Source organism: Vanacampus margaritifer, chromosome 1 (genome assembly GCF_051991255.1).
Source record: "Vanacampus margaritifer isolate UIUO_Vmar chromosome 1, RoL_Vmar_1.0, whole genome shotgun sequence".
Classification (NCBI taxonomy): Eukaryota; Metazoa; Chordata; class Actinopteri; order Syngnathiformes; family Syngnathidae; genus Vanacampus; species Vanacampus margaritifer.
In genome coordinates this window covers 59,769,713-59,783,436 of record NC_135432.1, presented here as the reverse complement: position 1 = coordinate 59,783,436, position 13,724 = coordinate 59,769,713, and the positions used below count along the sequence as shown (strand labels likewise).

Genomic DNA, 13,724 nt, shown 5'->3' with positions numbered 1-13,724 from the left:
TAAAGAGACTTTATGAATACCCTGTGTGTGTATATATATATATATATATATATATATATATATATATATATTATAATCTTCACTTCATGAATCCACAAAACGTACCTGACCAACACAAAGTCATAATTGCGCTCATGAGACTGCGTTGAAGTCATTTTGGAATGCTTGCCGGGCTTTCATGTTTTGGCCTCAGATGTTTCTGCTATAATTGCTTTGAAAGCCCGCACACCCTTATCTCAAATTGAACATGTCATTGACTTTTCACTGCATCATAAAAACCCATCAGCAGTAAAGCAGGCATGCCGGTCTGGTTTGTGGGAATCCATGTGGCTCACGTTCAAAGCATTTTTTTTTTATGTCAAAATGGTTTAATGTTTGGATGTTAAAATTTTAAGTTGCCTGTTGTAATCACTGATTGAATAAACACAGTAGACATATAGAATGTGGTGGTTTTCAGTAACGTTAGCCGTTGAAGAAATTCTACTTGGCGTACAGTCAGTATGGTGAACCCCATGGATTTGCATATTCGCCAATTTAATTTACTACATTTTTTTTTGTTTGCCATTTTTTTCATTTCAATGACCATCAATTATACGCATTCACTATACTATATTCAACTGTCTCACTGCATTTGCGTACCCAAAATTTGGGGAAAAAAAGCATGAGAAAATACCTAATGATTCTTTTTGTGTCTTTTCAGGCCAGTGTTTGGAGTAAAATCATGCTAATGGAAGGCTTTGCTGCAGCTGCTAAGTGAGGAAGTGGCGGGCTTCCCCCTTCCCATTTTTTTCCTGCTGACAATCAACCTGCTCATGAAGCCAGAGAGCATCAATCCATTCCTGAGGCGGCCATGTTTACCTGCTGAGTGCCTTTAGCCTCCGGCACTCGTGTCATGACCAGCCTTAAGCGCCCACCAATGGAGTGCACCGTCGGGGGGTCCGTCCCTGCCACCGATGAGTTTTACCCTCGCCACATGCGCATGGTCAATGGCGGCGCTGTGCCGACCCGCATGGACAACGTTCACGGCACTGTAAGTGCAGGAGTGCCGAAAATGGGCGTACGGGCGCGTGTGGCCGATTGGCCGCCGAGGAGGGATATTTCCCGTGCTCTGTGGCACTCAACCACGGAGTCCGAAATCATGAGTGTGCCTCTGAAAAATCACATTAAATTAGGATCAATTATCAGCCCTCAGGACTCTTCAATGCTGCGAAATATCCACAATACTTTAAAAAATCGAACGCAGGCCCAAGCTAACAACTACTCCACAGACACTCGCTATTTAGCGCCAGGAGACTACAGAGGTCCGCCGCGCCGAAACACACAACAGAAGCGAATCCATCAGCGCAGCAACAGCGACATGACCATCAGTGAGATGGAAGCCGGCGGAGACAGCGGAGAGGAGTGGGGACCACCACTGGGTGCCAAATGGTCCCCGCTTCACCGCGAGTATGGCAGCACGTCCTCAATAGACCAACACGGGGCTGCCGGTGAGAGCTTCTTTGAAATGCTTAAAGGCTACCAAGGGGAAGTAGACCAGCGTAGCCCGGCTCCGGATCAACTGGAGGACATGCTGAATGTTCGGCACAAGCAGGCCACCCTTGACCTCTCGGAGAATGCCACGGACGGCCAGCCGGCGAAACCTAAAGACAGGGAGAAACCTCCAAAGAGACGCACGAAATCGGAAACCGGGGGCGAGTCGATATTTCGTAAGCTTCGTAACGTGCGGGGCGAATCCGACTCGCCGAGAGCCGGATCGGACGTCGAGGACAGTCGGATGGAGGAGACGGGGCCGCCACTCAAACCGTGGGTCTGTCAGAAAGGCTTCGCCCACTATGACGTCCAGAGCACTCTGTTTGACCTCAACGAAGTCATTCAGTTGCGGCAGAATGCGGGCAGGCGGAAGAACAACACCACCACGGGGGCTTCTGCCGCCGCCGTCGCCTCGGCGACCTCCACCCTTTCGTCCACCCACAGCCTTCCGTACAGCTCTCCAAGCGGTAGCCAGGAGGACCTCAACTCCCGAGAAAGCCTGGACTCGGGGGACGAACAGAGCAACGAGATGCTGCTCAGTTGCCCTTGTTTCCGGAATGAGATTGGCACGGACGCGAACGCCAGGCACAGATTGGGAGCAAATGGGGCGGGCTATTACGGATTTGTGGGTGGCGTAGCAGGTAGCTCTACCAACTTGAACGGAGAAGCCAACATGTATGAAACCTCCGTAAACACGCACTGCACCAATGCTGGAGTAGCTGTGATGGAGGGACCGAAAGAGGGTCCGAGCACAGTCAGCGAAAAGTCCAAACAGTACATCGTGGAGCATGTGGACCTTGGTGCTTACTACTATCGAAAGTTCTTCTACTTAAGGGGTAAATGCATTTCATTTCTACCATTTATTCATACTATGTGAGTGTGTATTGTCTCAAAAGTGCCGATGGTGCATACAGTGTTCTCCCTCCACATTGCAATTATCCCATTATGGCCTGCTATATCACAGATATCAAAATATCGCGGTATTAACCACTGGTTGGTATTTTCCCCATTTTGGGCTTTTTTGCTGTACAGTGATACCTCAGCTCACAAACTTAATTGGTTCCCAGAAAGTGTGTGTGAGGCGAAAAGTTCGTCTTCCAAACATTTATTTCCCATAGGAAACCATTAAAATGAGAATAATCCGTTCCCAGGTCCCCATAAAACATAATTTTCTACTAAATAAGCCTTAAAACTACACAAAATATACCTTATTTTATGTATAATAAATGTGCTTTTGTATTGTAATTAACTAAGTCACACAAACGCACACCTCGTTCGTGGTTTTCGATGATCTCCTTCTTCTGCTCGACCGTAATTTTCTTTAAGGTCTTCTTAGGCTTAACACTAGCCTGTGGTTGGGTCTTTTTCAGTCCCATGATAGCAAAAGTACACTCCAAAATAGTCCAAAATGTCTACCAAACACAAACCACGTCCGCACTCAAAGAAAAGGGGTGATGAACTGGGACGCCGTGAGCGTGCGTCAGCTTCTCGTGATTTCTCGTGTCGCGTGATTTGGTTCGTCCGCCGGAAACTAGTTCGTCAGCTGAGACTATATGCTCGCGAATTTAATGTTCGTGAGGCGAAAAGTTCGTGAGCTGAAGCGTTCGTCAGCCGAGGTATCACTGTATTTGATATCATTTTTTTTTTTAAACACAAGGAGGCAAAAAAAATCAACAGATTGCCATAACATGAAGAGGTTTGAAATCTCACCATGCGGTAATTTCTAAATTATTGCAAATGGAACAGGGAGATTTATGCCATGTTTCTTTATAAAATGCCCATTTTGGTCACATTGACTTCTATTATAAATCATAATTTTTGATATACTGTAAATCATTGTCAAAAACAGGCATGCATTAACTCTTTGACTGCCAAAAACGTTAAATAACGTTTAGTAAAATCCTATGGAGGAGTGCCAAAGACGTTAAAAGACGTTTGTTTCAAAACAGAGGTGAAACTAACCATTTTCTATTGTTGATTACTGAAGAACGGAATAAGGTAGAAACAAACTTTTTTTTTCTGATGAAAGATGAGAGTCCAATCTTTCATTTGGTAGTATGTGTGTTTCCATAGTCCAAACACAACATTTTCTGTGGACCTTGAAAGATCAGTCAAAATGCTTAAAATCGGCTGGCACTGGGGACAACCCGTTTCTGAAAACGTCTGGCAGTCAAAGAGTTAAAAATTTTTTTTATGATTTATTGACTTTTTCAAAGCTCTAATTATGTCATATGAAAAATTCCAATTTGAATTTTTATAAACAATATATATACAGTATAGTTAGTTAGCTTCATTTACATATTGTCTATAGAAGGCATACAAAAAATGCCAATGAATATTTTGAGTAGTTGAAAGTAAAAGTATATTCATAATTAACTTAGGTGTCACACTTAAAAAGCAGAGCCCATTTTGGGTTCGAATGCCACAAGGCTGGTTAAAAAAAAAAAAAAAAAGATCCATGGGTAGAAATCATGGTATTAAAATTACACCGCTGAACACAATCTATTATATTTTTAAACAAAATATCGATTATTTGGTACAGAATATACATGTACCGTATTAAGTTTCAATAAACAAAAAATAAATGTTAACATTCTTCCGTTTTGTGTCTCCCATCACTGCTAAGCATTAATCAACAGAGCTAAAAGTCTTGCTCACTCCCTTCTCCGTGTGTAACTGCTCACCCCTCCGCTCTCTGCTCAAAAGAGAAACGTTAATTGGAGGCAATTAACTACAAACAGTTTTTTTACTCAACTCAGCAAGCAGCCAATCGTACGTAGTGTGTGCCCTCAGGAAGAAAGAAAAAAATGCTCATTACGTGACATTCAGTATTAGTGGTTCATTCTGCTATATAATGGAAATATGTGGTTTATATCGATCGTCTTTCATGAAATATGTCAGTATACTTGCTGTTCACTGTAATCCTTCACCTTCCATGCATCGTCTGCTTCAGAACACTGGAACTACTTTGGGATGGATGACGCTTTAGGTCCAGTGGCAGTTAGCTTGCGCAGAGAGAAATTGGAGGAAGACAAGGAGCACGGCCAGCAGTATAACTACCGCCTCATCTTCAGAACAAGCGAGGTCAGTCAGATTCATTTGTTGCTGTTCAGACGCTATGTGGACAAAAAAAGTTTTGGGGTACTGGACTTAATGAGCTAATTGATCAAGGGAAGTTCTGTTGAGGGCAGGTGCTTATTCGTAACCCACCCGTAGCCTGCTTCCTTCTTTTTTCTTTTTTTTCTTTTTATTATGGAGAGCTCAGTATTGTTCATTCGATTTGTCATCATTGCTCTCCTTTTTTATTTTTTATTTAAATTTTTATATATATATATATATAAATATATATATATTTTTTTGTATGTGGGTGAGTATGTTTATGTGCGAGCGTGTGTGTATTCATCAGTTCACCTAAAACCTATTATTAAAAAATCCCATACTAATAATATAATATAATAATAAATTGCCAAATGCAGAAACATCAATGTAAGTTATCACGATGTAGTGGCTCTCGCTAACAGACAGAATTAAGTTACCAGAATTAGGTTAAAAATTTTTATATACGTAGACCATGGTTTTTATAAATTTTGATATTTGGTTTTTATTTGAGGCAGATATTTTTTCCATTAAAATGTGATTTATGAGGAGGTTAGACCATTGGTCGATATTCAGAGTTTGTTTATTTTTCCAGTTAACAAGATTTTTTTTTTTTTTGCGATAGTAAGGGCTACAAGTGTAGATTGAAATTGTTTATGTGGTAAGTCAGTTGTTGTTAGGTCACCTAGCAAACACAAGTTTGGAGATAAAGGTATCCTACAGTCCAAAACCGTAGCCTGCCTCCTAACATGGAGATCAATTGTGAACATGGCAGTCTCAAGCTTGTAATAGAGAAAGTATTCCAGCTGTGTATGATAGCAAAGTGATTGAGTTCAGACCTCGAGCACTTACACAATGAACACTCTGTACTAAAATTATTTTGACTCCCACCTCTTCCTTATTTCCTCTTGAATCACAGTCTTCTGTTGTTCTCAGTAAATGATTTTTTTTTTTTTTCATGTTTGGGGAGTAGTTTTGTTTTCATAGTTTCTCATTCTCCAAGAAATAAAAACACACCACAGATTTTTGAGGTTCATTCAATCTGCTCTCTAATTCCCAACTCTAATCTCCTCCCCATCTTTGCCCATTCAGCTCACAACACTCAGAGGTTCTATCTTGGAGGATGCCGTGCTTTCCACCTCCAAGCACGGCACCGCTCGAGGGCTTCCCATTAAAGAGGTCTTGGAGTACGTTCTCCCAGAGCTGGATCTACCCTGCCTCCGACTGGCCCTCAACACCCCCAAAGTCACAGAGCAGCTGATGAAACTGGACGAACAAGGAGTAAGAGTTCTTTCAAAACATACACAGGAAGTACCAGTGATTTCAATATTGAGGGAATTGTCGTTTGTGTTTTTTTTATTCCCAGCTCAGTTTCCAGGTAAAGGTGGGGGTGATGTATTGCCGAGCCGGCCAGAGCACCGAGGAGGAGATGTACAACAACGAGATGGCCGGCCCCGCCCTGGAGGAGTTCCTGCAGCTGCTAGGGGAGAAGGTTCGCCTCAAGGGCTTCACCAAGTACAGAGCCCAGCTGGACACTAAAAGTAAACACTCGCTAAAGCATGTGTCAAAATATTGGCCCAGGGGTGCCGGATGCGGTCCGACGTGCAGCATAAAAAAAAATGGTTACTTTTAGCCTGGTCAAAATATGCTTTGATTGATTTATTTATTTTTGCCATTTGTGCGATTGGAGTGTCTCAAGCCTTATTATGCCAAATTGTCCTGATTATTTATCACTGATGAGGATGCGTTCCACAGAAAAATACACATTTGTGAATAATGAACAATAGGGCTGTGCAATGAATCGAAATTCAATTATAATTTAAATTATTACACTCTACATTTGCAAAATGATCAAATTCGTAAAAAAAAAAAAAAAAGATTATTTATACTAATTTTGAGTTGAGTTGTTTAAATGTATATATTTGCAACATTTCTATTTCATTTTAGAAGAAGCAATTTAATACATTTTGTTTCATCCAAAAGGAACTTGCATAATTATAGTGTTTAAAAAATGTTCATTTGCCTTAATTTTTTTTTACGTTAAAACAAAAAAATGATTGCCCTAATCGTGATTTCAATTATTACCAATATAATCGTGATTAATATTTTCTTCATAAAAGGAGAGCAATGATGATGATGACATGTCAAATTGGTAAAATTACCGAATGAACAATACTGAGCTCTCCAAAAAAATAAATAAATAAATTCTTCATAATCGAGCAGCCCTAATGAACAGCAGATATGTGAGAGATTACTTTCTTTTTCCCTCCAGTGAATCGCCATTTTGGGGGCCTCAACATACGCCAAGTGCAGTTGTGCGAATCCTGGTGAAAATGTATTTTAGGGGGTCCCCAACATGACTCTCAAAACTCACTCAGTTGCGCCCCCTGGAACGTTTTAGTTTTTGCACTTGACCATCCTCAAATTCAATCTCCATCGTAACCAAATTTGGATCACATTCAATTTGTAATGTACTTGAAATTTCAAAATGTGTCCAAAATTCAAAGCGATCAAAAACATAGCACACCTTCATCCCAGCAAAAAAAAAAAATGTATACAGTTAATCCCTAAATGATTAATTATCCGGAAAGCGATGAAATTGGATCCCGTGTGACCCAACCACAACACTCCAACTAAAAGAATGCAGCGTGAGCTGGAAGGTTGTTGAATGCCGCAATGCTCTGCTACGATGGCTCTGGAAGGAATTGATTTGTCATTTTTCTTTTCTTTTTTCTTTTCAGCGGACTCCACGGGCACACACTCCTTGTACACATCCTACAAGGACTACGAGCTCATGTTCCACGTGTCCACTCTGCTGCCTTACACACCCAATAATAAGCAACAGGTAAATATGGCCAGTTGTGTGTCCGATTTTGCTTGTGAGTAGCTTTTCTGATCTCATCGCAACTTTCTAACTAAGTACTTTTTGTGTTTTTGACCAGTTACTGAGAAAGCGCCATATTGGGAACGACATAGTGACAATTGTGTTCCAGGAGCCCGGTGCGCACCCCTTTACGCCAAAGGCTATTCGCTCTCACTTTCAACATGTTTTCATTGTTGTAAGGGTGCACGATCCCTGCTCAGAAAACACCTGCTACAGGTACGTCCTTTTAGTTATTAGTAATATTAGAACAAACTAAGTGGTTGTGTGTGTTCTGGGGTCACCATTTATGTTGAGCACTATTATGTCTGATTGTTATGAACGCAACACAGGTCTCGCGGGAGGGAAGGGGACGAGACGTGCGGTTTGTTTGCGTGTGTTGATGTTCTTTTTCTGCTAGCCTCGTGAGTTGTTGCTGTTCTCTGGCGTCGACTACGGCTAACAGTGGCGTTTTGTTGAGAGGAATAAACGGGTGACATCCCAATCAACATTTGCTGGTGGCGTTCTTACAAAACGTTGCAGCATGGGAAAATGGCATGTTCAGCATATGTTATGATATTTTTCAGATGGGTAAAATCTGTGGTATGGAGAGACCACTTGAAAAGCTTAGGAAACTGTGGTAGGGGAACGCTGGATAGATAAAATATCCAAATCACGGTGAATTGCCAATTGTGTTTTTTTGCTTGGTTTGGTATTCAAAAAGTGCATAGTAACATGTTGGAAATGAGTTGATTAATTCCAGCTTTGGGACACGTTTGAAGTCGGGATGTGAGAAGGTTTCTCTTTGAATGTTGTCAACTCCTGTTTCCAATGCTTTGCCAGAGGAATCGGAAAAGTGTTTTTGCAGCTAAACTTCCCACAACTCATGTCATTTTGTCCTTCTTTAGACAGTAAACTAGTGTCGACAGCGCCAACTAGTGGCACCCTCCATTTTGGCTCCATTGCAAAAAAAAAGATAATTATTCAACAGTTTCGCACAATTGTCTGAATGATAGATGAATCAATTTCTACATTCATTACTGATGTTAAGTGTTAGGCTTGCTTGTCAGTTTGGTTTTGTCAATTTTAGATGCATACTGTAGCTGTAAAGACAAAATGAAATACTGTAGACTGTACTGTCCCAAGGTTTGCAGTTAAAAAATCTGTGTGCATTTTGAGCCTTGAGGCTGACAAGATGATTGATGTAAGAAAACCAGCTATGAATAAGTCCACATCCAGAGACTGAGAATACCCACAATTATTCCCAGTAAGTCCCAGTATTGCATGGTTTGCAATAACCCCGTAAGCCCACTCAGCAGTGCATTAAGACAAAAAGCAGAGTCCGGAAGGCATGACAGAGTGAAAGCGAATGCTGTGACTATCATCCCATCCTCCTGGTCCTGTAGTGGATATGGTTGTGTCTTCTGTCTACACGCACAAAAATAAGAGTTATTTATTTAAGAGGAGGACAATTTCGGTGCTAAAGTTTTAGATATTTTTATTTTTATTTTATTTTATTTTTATTTTTATTTTTTACAAAAGGACCATTTATTTTATCATTTGTTTATAAGTAAAACAGGTATCTATCATATAATTTGATTCACCCTACTCAACAATGGTTGTTTTTAAGAACAATTTTTTTTCTGTGTAGATACTCAGGTACCCAAAAATAAAAAAAAATATTGCCAAAGAAATACTTTACAATTAAATAAAGTTAAATATTTTTCAAATACAGTACTGATTTAATTGTCATATTCTTTTAATTACAGTAAGAGGGTTTCAATGATGTTATTTTTTGCTTAACTGTATAATTATGCTAGCTGTGCTAGCTGTTATGCTAACTGGTCAAGAACATACAAACTTGATATTAACATGTCTTTTTCTGATAATGCTAACAGGGTTGCATTGTTTGACCGACACACTAAATTACGAATGAAAACATTGGAGAAAAAAATTGAAAAATACAATCGTCAGAGCAATTTGTTTGATTTTTTTCTTTTCTTTCTGGAGAGCTCAGTATTGTTCATTCATCATGTCATCATCATTGCTCTCTCTTTATTTTTGTTTTTTGTGTGTTTTTTTGGTATGTGCGTGTGTGCGTGTATTCATTAGTTCACCTAAAACCTATTAAAAAATCCCATACCGTTCACCTAAATCGAACACTTCAGATCCCAGCCAGAGCCGTGAGGCTGTCAGGAGACCCGAGGAAGGACCAAAGAAAAGAAAGGAAAGTGAATTAGCAATTAGTTTGATGATGTCTGAAGTTTTTTTCTCTTCCTCTAGACAGCGAAAACGGTTTCAAGTTTTCATTTGAAAAAATACAAAGACATCACTTTTATAGTTGCTACAGTTGCATATATGTTGAAAGACACAACTTTAGAGTGTAAAATTATGTAAAATGGGTCTGTGGTCACTCTTACATAACAGGGGAACTTTTCTGTATTTTGTGGATTTTTGAAATTTCACTAGGGGTCAGAAAATGTACTCCATTTCTGGAATGACCCATAAATTAGTTTGTGGCCGCTGCGGCTTTCTTCCACTGGCTGATTCTCGGTCTCACCATTTCCGCTCCCTCTTTTAAATGGCACACCTCCAAGCAAACACGGTGTGCGTACACATTGTCGCTACCTCTCCTCTTACCTTTTTCCCATGGCCACTTGCGCACCCTTGCACACATTTCCCCCCTCCCTCGCTCACTCGCTAATTCCTTTTGCGAAGCTCTCTCTTCACACACGCTGACAATAGAAGCGTCCGCCTTCCTTTTTACTCCCAGCCTGACACTTTTGCCTTTGGGCAGCATGAGCCGGAGTGGTCTGAAGGAGTTAGCGGCATGCACATGAAGTGCTCACTTGAACCAGACATGCATGGGATCGGGAAGGATTGTGGAGGGCAGAGTTTCCCATAGCACAGGGAGACTACTTCAGGAGCGGACGGGTCAAATTTGACGTCTGTCTTGCAACCTGCAATCATGTCAAGATTGGACTTTTTCTGATAGTTTTTTTTTTTTTGGGATGCTGTAATTCCTGGTTGGGGAAGTACCTTTTGGGTTTTTAAGCACAAAAAAAAAGGGGTGATATTCTGCTCTTCCTGGATTTCATTCTGGATGAAATTGAGAAGTGTGGGACAATAGCGGAACTACCCCACCCACAGGTGCCTTGCTTTTGCTTTAAGAGCTTAATTCCTGATTGTCAACAGTGCTACCATGGATGCCTTTCACCGATGACGTGCAAACAAATGTGGGTCCGGATGAAAAAGGGGTCTAGTTGGTCTGAGTGAGTTATAACAGCCCACTGTAGCAGGGCTATTGCAAATGAAGATTTAGGGTATTTTGCTGAAAACACTGTGGAATAAAGAGGTAAGTTCTGACTTCTTGTGGTTTTGTTGATGCAGTGCTGGATTCATGACAAGGATTTTAACAGATTACACCCACACACAAATACATCCCACATGTAGTTCCGTGCTGTATGTTTGATCGCTGCGCTTCAATTTGTTGAGTCATCTGCTTATTAATAGCCCACAGTTGGCATTCGATAATGTCCGGGTCACATTGGGGCAGAGCGGAGCATTTGAGGAGCGGCCCCGGGGGCCAGCGGGGTGCTAATCTGCCGCTTTCAACCGCTGCCCCGTCGTCACACTGGGCTGCGAAGACAGATTGCGTAACTCCGTCTTTGTGTAGGAAATGAAGGCTGTTTGCGTTTGCTAGCTCAAGCCACAGTGGCACTCGTCCAAACCAGAGCAGTGCAGAGAGTGGCAGGTTGTCAACACTGGCTGCTGCCCTGTCAACTGGGATGGGATGTATAGTATTTATATCCTGGCTTTAGTCAGGCGTACTTTGCAACATTCTTCCTACTGCCAATGGCTGTGTTTAATGAAGTGGATGCAAACTTGTCACAAGTGTCATATCATCTTATTCAAGGCTACTTTTTCTCCATACACTGACACTTTCACTTTCTCTACTAGTGACTTTGTTTGTTGTTCTGATACACTGATAAGTTGTAGCCACATTAGAGAGTGGAAGGAAAAAGTCATGATCAAGTTAGTCCGTTTTGTATCTCTTTGACTGCCAAAAACCTCAAATAGCGTTTAGTAAAATCCTATGGAGGAGTGCCAAAGACGTTAAAAGACGTTTGTTTCAAAACAGAGGTGAAACTAACCATTTTCTATTGCTGATTACTGAAAAACGGAATAAGGTAGAAACAAACTTTTTTTTCTGATGAAAGATGAGAGTCCAATCTTTCATTTGGTAGTATGTGTGTTTCCGTAGTCCAAACACATAATTTTCTATGGACCTTGAAAGATCAGTCAAAATGCTTAAAATCGGCTGGCACCCACGGCATCCCTTTTCTGAAAACATCTGGCAGTCAAAGAGTTAAGAATAGCCGTTCTTTTGAGTGATAAAAGTGCTGCAGGTAGCGCGCTAATTAGCATTAGCGAGTCAGACAAGATGATGACGATTCTTTGCAGATCTATAAATTGAAGCTGAAATCATTGTCAATCAAATCATTTTGAATCACAAATCGATTCTGAATGGAATTGCAGACCCAAAAATCGGAATCGAAGGAAATCGTGAGACAGTCAAAGATTCCCACCCCTAGTACTTGGCTCGGCGGTGCTGTTGGTTCAATTCCAGTCTGTGGCGAGGTTATTATAGATAATGACAACAAAATAGCAAAAACTAAGATTGCAAAAAAATCATTAATTTGATAATGAAATACAATGAACTGCAACCGTTTGCTGCAACTATAATTATAGCTTTGTCAATTAATTTCATACATAAGCTTTCAGGGTTTATATATTTCATTTATATATGGCAATACAGAAGAATTTTTTTTTGAGAATTGTAGTTTACTTTTACCTAATTACACAATGCTTACTATACCAAAACATGCCTAATCAAAATTAATCTTCACTAATAAACTAACCACCAGAGGGTGCTGGAACTGCACAAATGGGATGCAAACATATGTGCTGCTTTTAATGGCGTGACATGACGACGACAACATTGTAGAAATTGTCATATTGCGATATTGCAGTTATCGTTACATCCATAATGTTCATTCATTCAATGCTAAAAACAATCATTGTGAGTGTTAATGGTTGTGGTCAAACAGCTGCTCTAGATGTACCCTGTGATTGAATGGCAACCAGTCCAGGGTGTATCCTGTCTTTCGCCCAAAGTCAGCAGGAATAAACTCAAGTTCAGTCGTAACCCTGAACAGGGTAAGCAGAAGCAAATGGATGGATAGATGTTCAGTGACACACTTTGCATTTCCAATAAATCTATTAGAACAGTCATCTAGTTTCCTCTTGAATTTGAGTGGGATGACATTGGAAAAAATACAAGATGTGACACATTTGCCATGAATCATTCTTGGAGCTGATTCTCTCAAAATAAGACCATGGATGAGGAACAAACGGGGTTGATTTATTGGTTGTTTGGTTAATCTAATTTAGAGTAACTAAGTACTTGTATTTAGTTACTTCCCACTACTGTTTTGAACAGAGCAAAAAATGGATGATTGGCATTAACCTCAATAAAGCTTTTGTTTTCTCCACAGTGTGGCAGTTAGCCGCTCCCAGGACGTCCCCCCCTTTGGTCCATCAGTCCCCAAGGGCGTGACCTTCCCCAAGTCGTCCGTCTTCAGGGACTTCCTGTTAGCTAAAGTCATTAACGCTGAAAACGCAGCCCACAAGTCGGACAAGTTTGGCGCCATGGCGACGCGCACGCGACAGGAGTACCTGAGGGACTTGGCTGAGCGTCACGTGACCAACACTCCTGTGGAACCCACCGGGAAGTTCCCCTTCATTTCCCTGGCGCACAAGCGGCGGGAAAAAGTGCGACCGTACAGCGGGGCGGAGCTCCGGAGCCTGGGCGCAATTACCTGGCAGGTTCACGCTGAAGACCAAGTGGCGGGCGCGGAGAGGGAATGCCTGTTGGCCATTTCAAACGACTTTGTAATCCTCCTGGATCAGGAAGCCAAAGCGGTTGTGTTTAATTGTGCCACGCGCGACGTGATTGGTTGGTCAACCGGAAGTCCCGCCTCTTTGAAGATCTTCTACGAGCGCGGTGAAAGCGTGTCACTTCGTTCCATCAATAACAACACAGAAGATTTTGGAGAGGTGGTGAAGAGACTAGAGGTCAGTTGGGGGGGCTGCTTGAACTTGTCAGCAAACATTTGACTCATTGGCGAAATGATTTAAGATTTCATAAGACGCCAACACATACTTTACCTACATC

At 41.3% G+C, this 13,724-nt stretch overlaps 1 protein-coding gene across 3 annotated transcripts in view; it reads left to right on the top strand.

Annotated features, from left to right (window-relative positions):
- Window positions 1–13,724, top strand: part of LOC144044193 (signal-induced proliferation-associated 1-like protein 1) — a 54,231-nt gene that overhangs the window by 25,753 nt on the left and 14,754 nt on the right. For all 3 annotated transcript variants that reach the window (XM_077558450.1, XM_077558465.1, XM_077558459.1), the window contains 7 exons: window positions 701–2,366; window positions 4,484–4,614; window positions 5,719–5,907; window positions 5,993–6,167; window positions 7,368–7,471; window positions 7,569–7,726; window positions 13,045–13,624. In XM_077558450.1, the coding sequence (XP_077414576.1) occupies window positions 893–2,366; window positions 4,484–4,614; window positions 5,719–5,907; window positions 5,993–6,167; window positions 7,368–7,471; window positions 7,569–7,726; window positions 13,045–13,624 (2,811 nt within the window). In that variant the 5' untranslated portion in view covers window positions 701–892. The remainder of the gene's footprint in view (window positions 1–700; window positions 2,367–4,483; window positions 4,615–5,718; window positions 5,908–5,992; window positions 6,168–7,367; window positions 7,472–7,568; window positions 7,727–13,044; window positions 13,625–13,724) is intronic.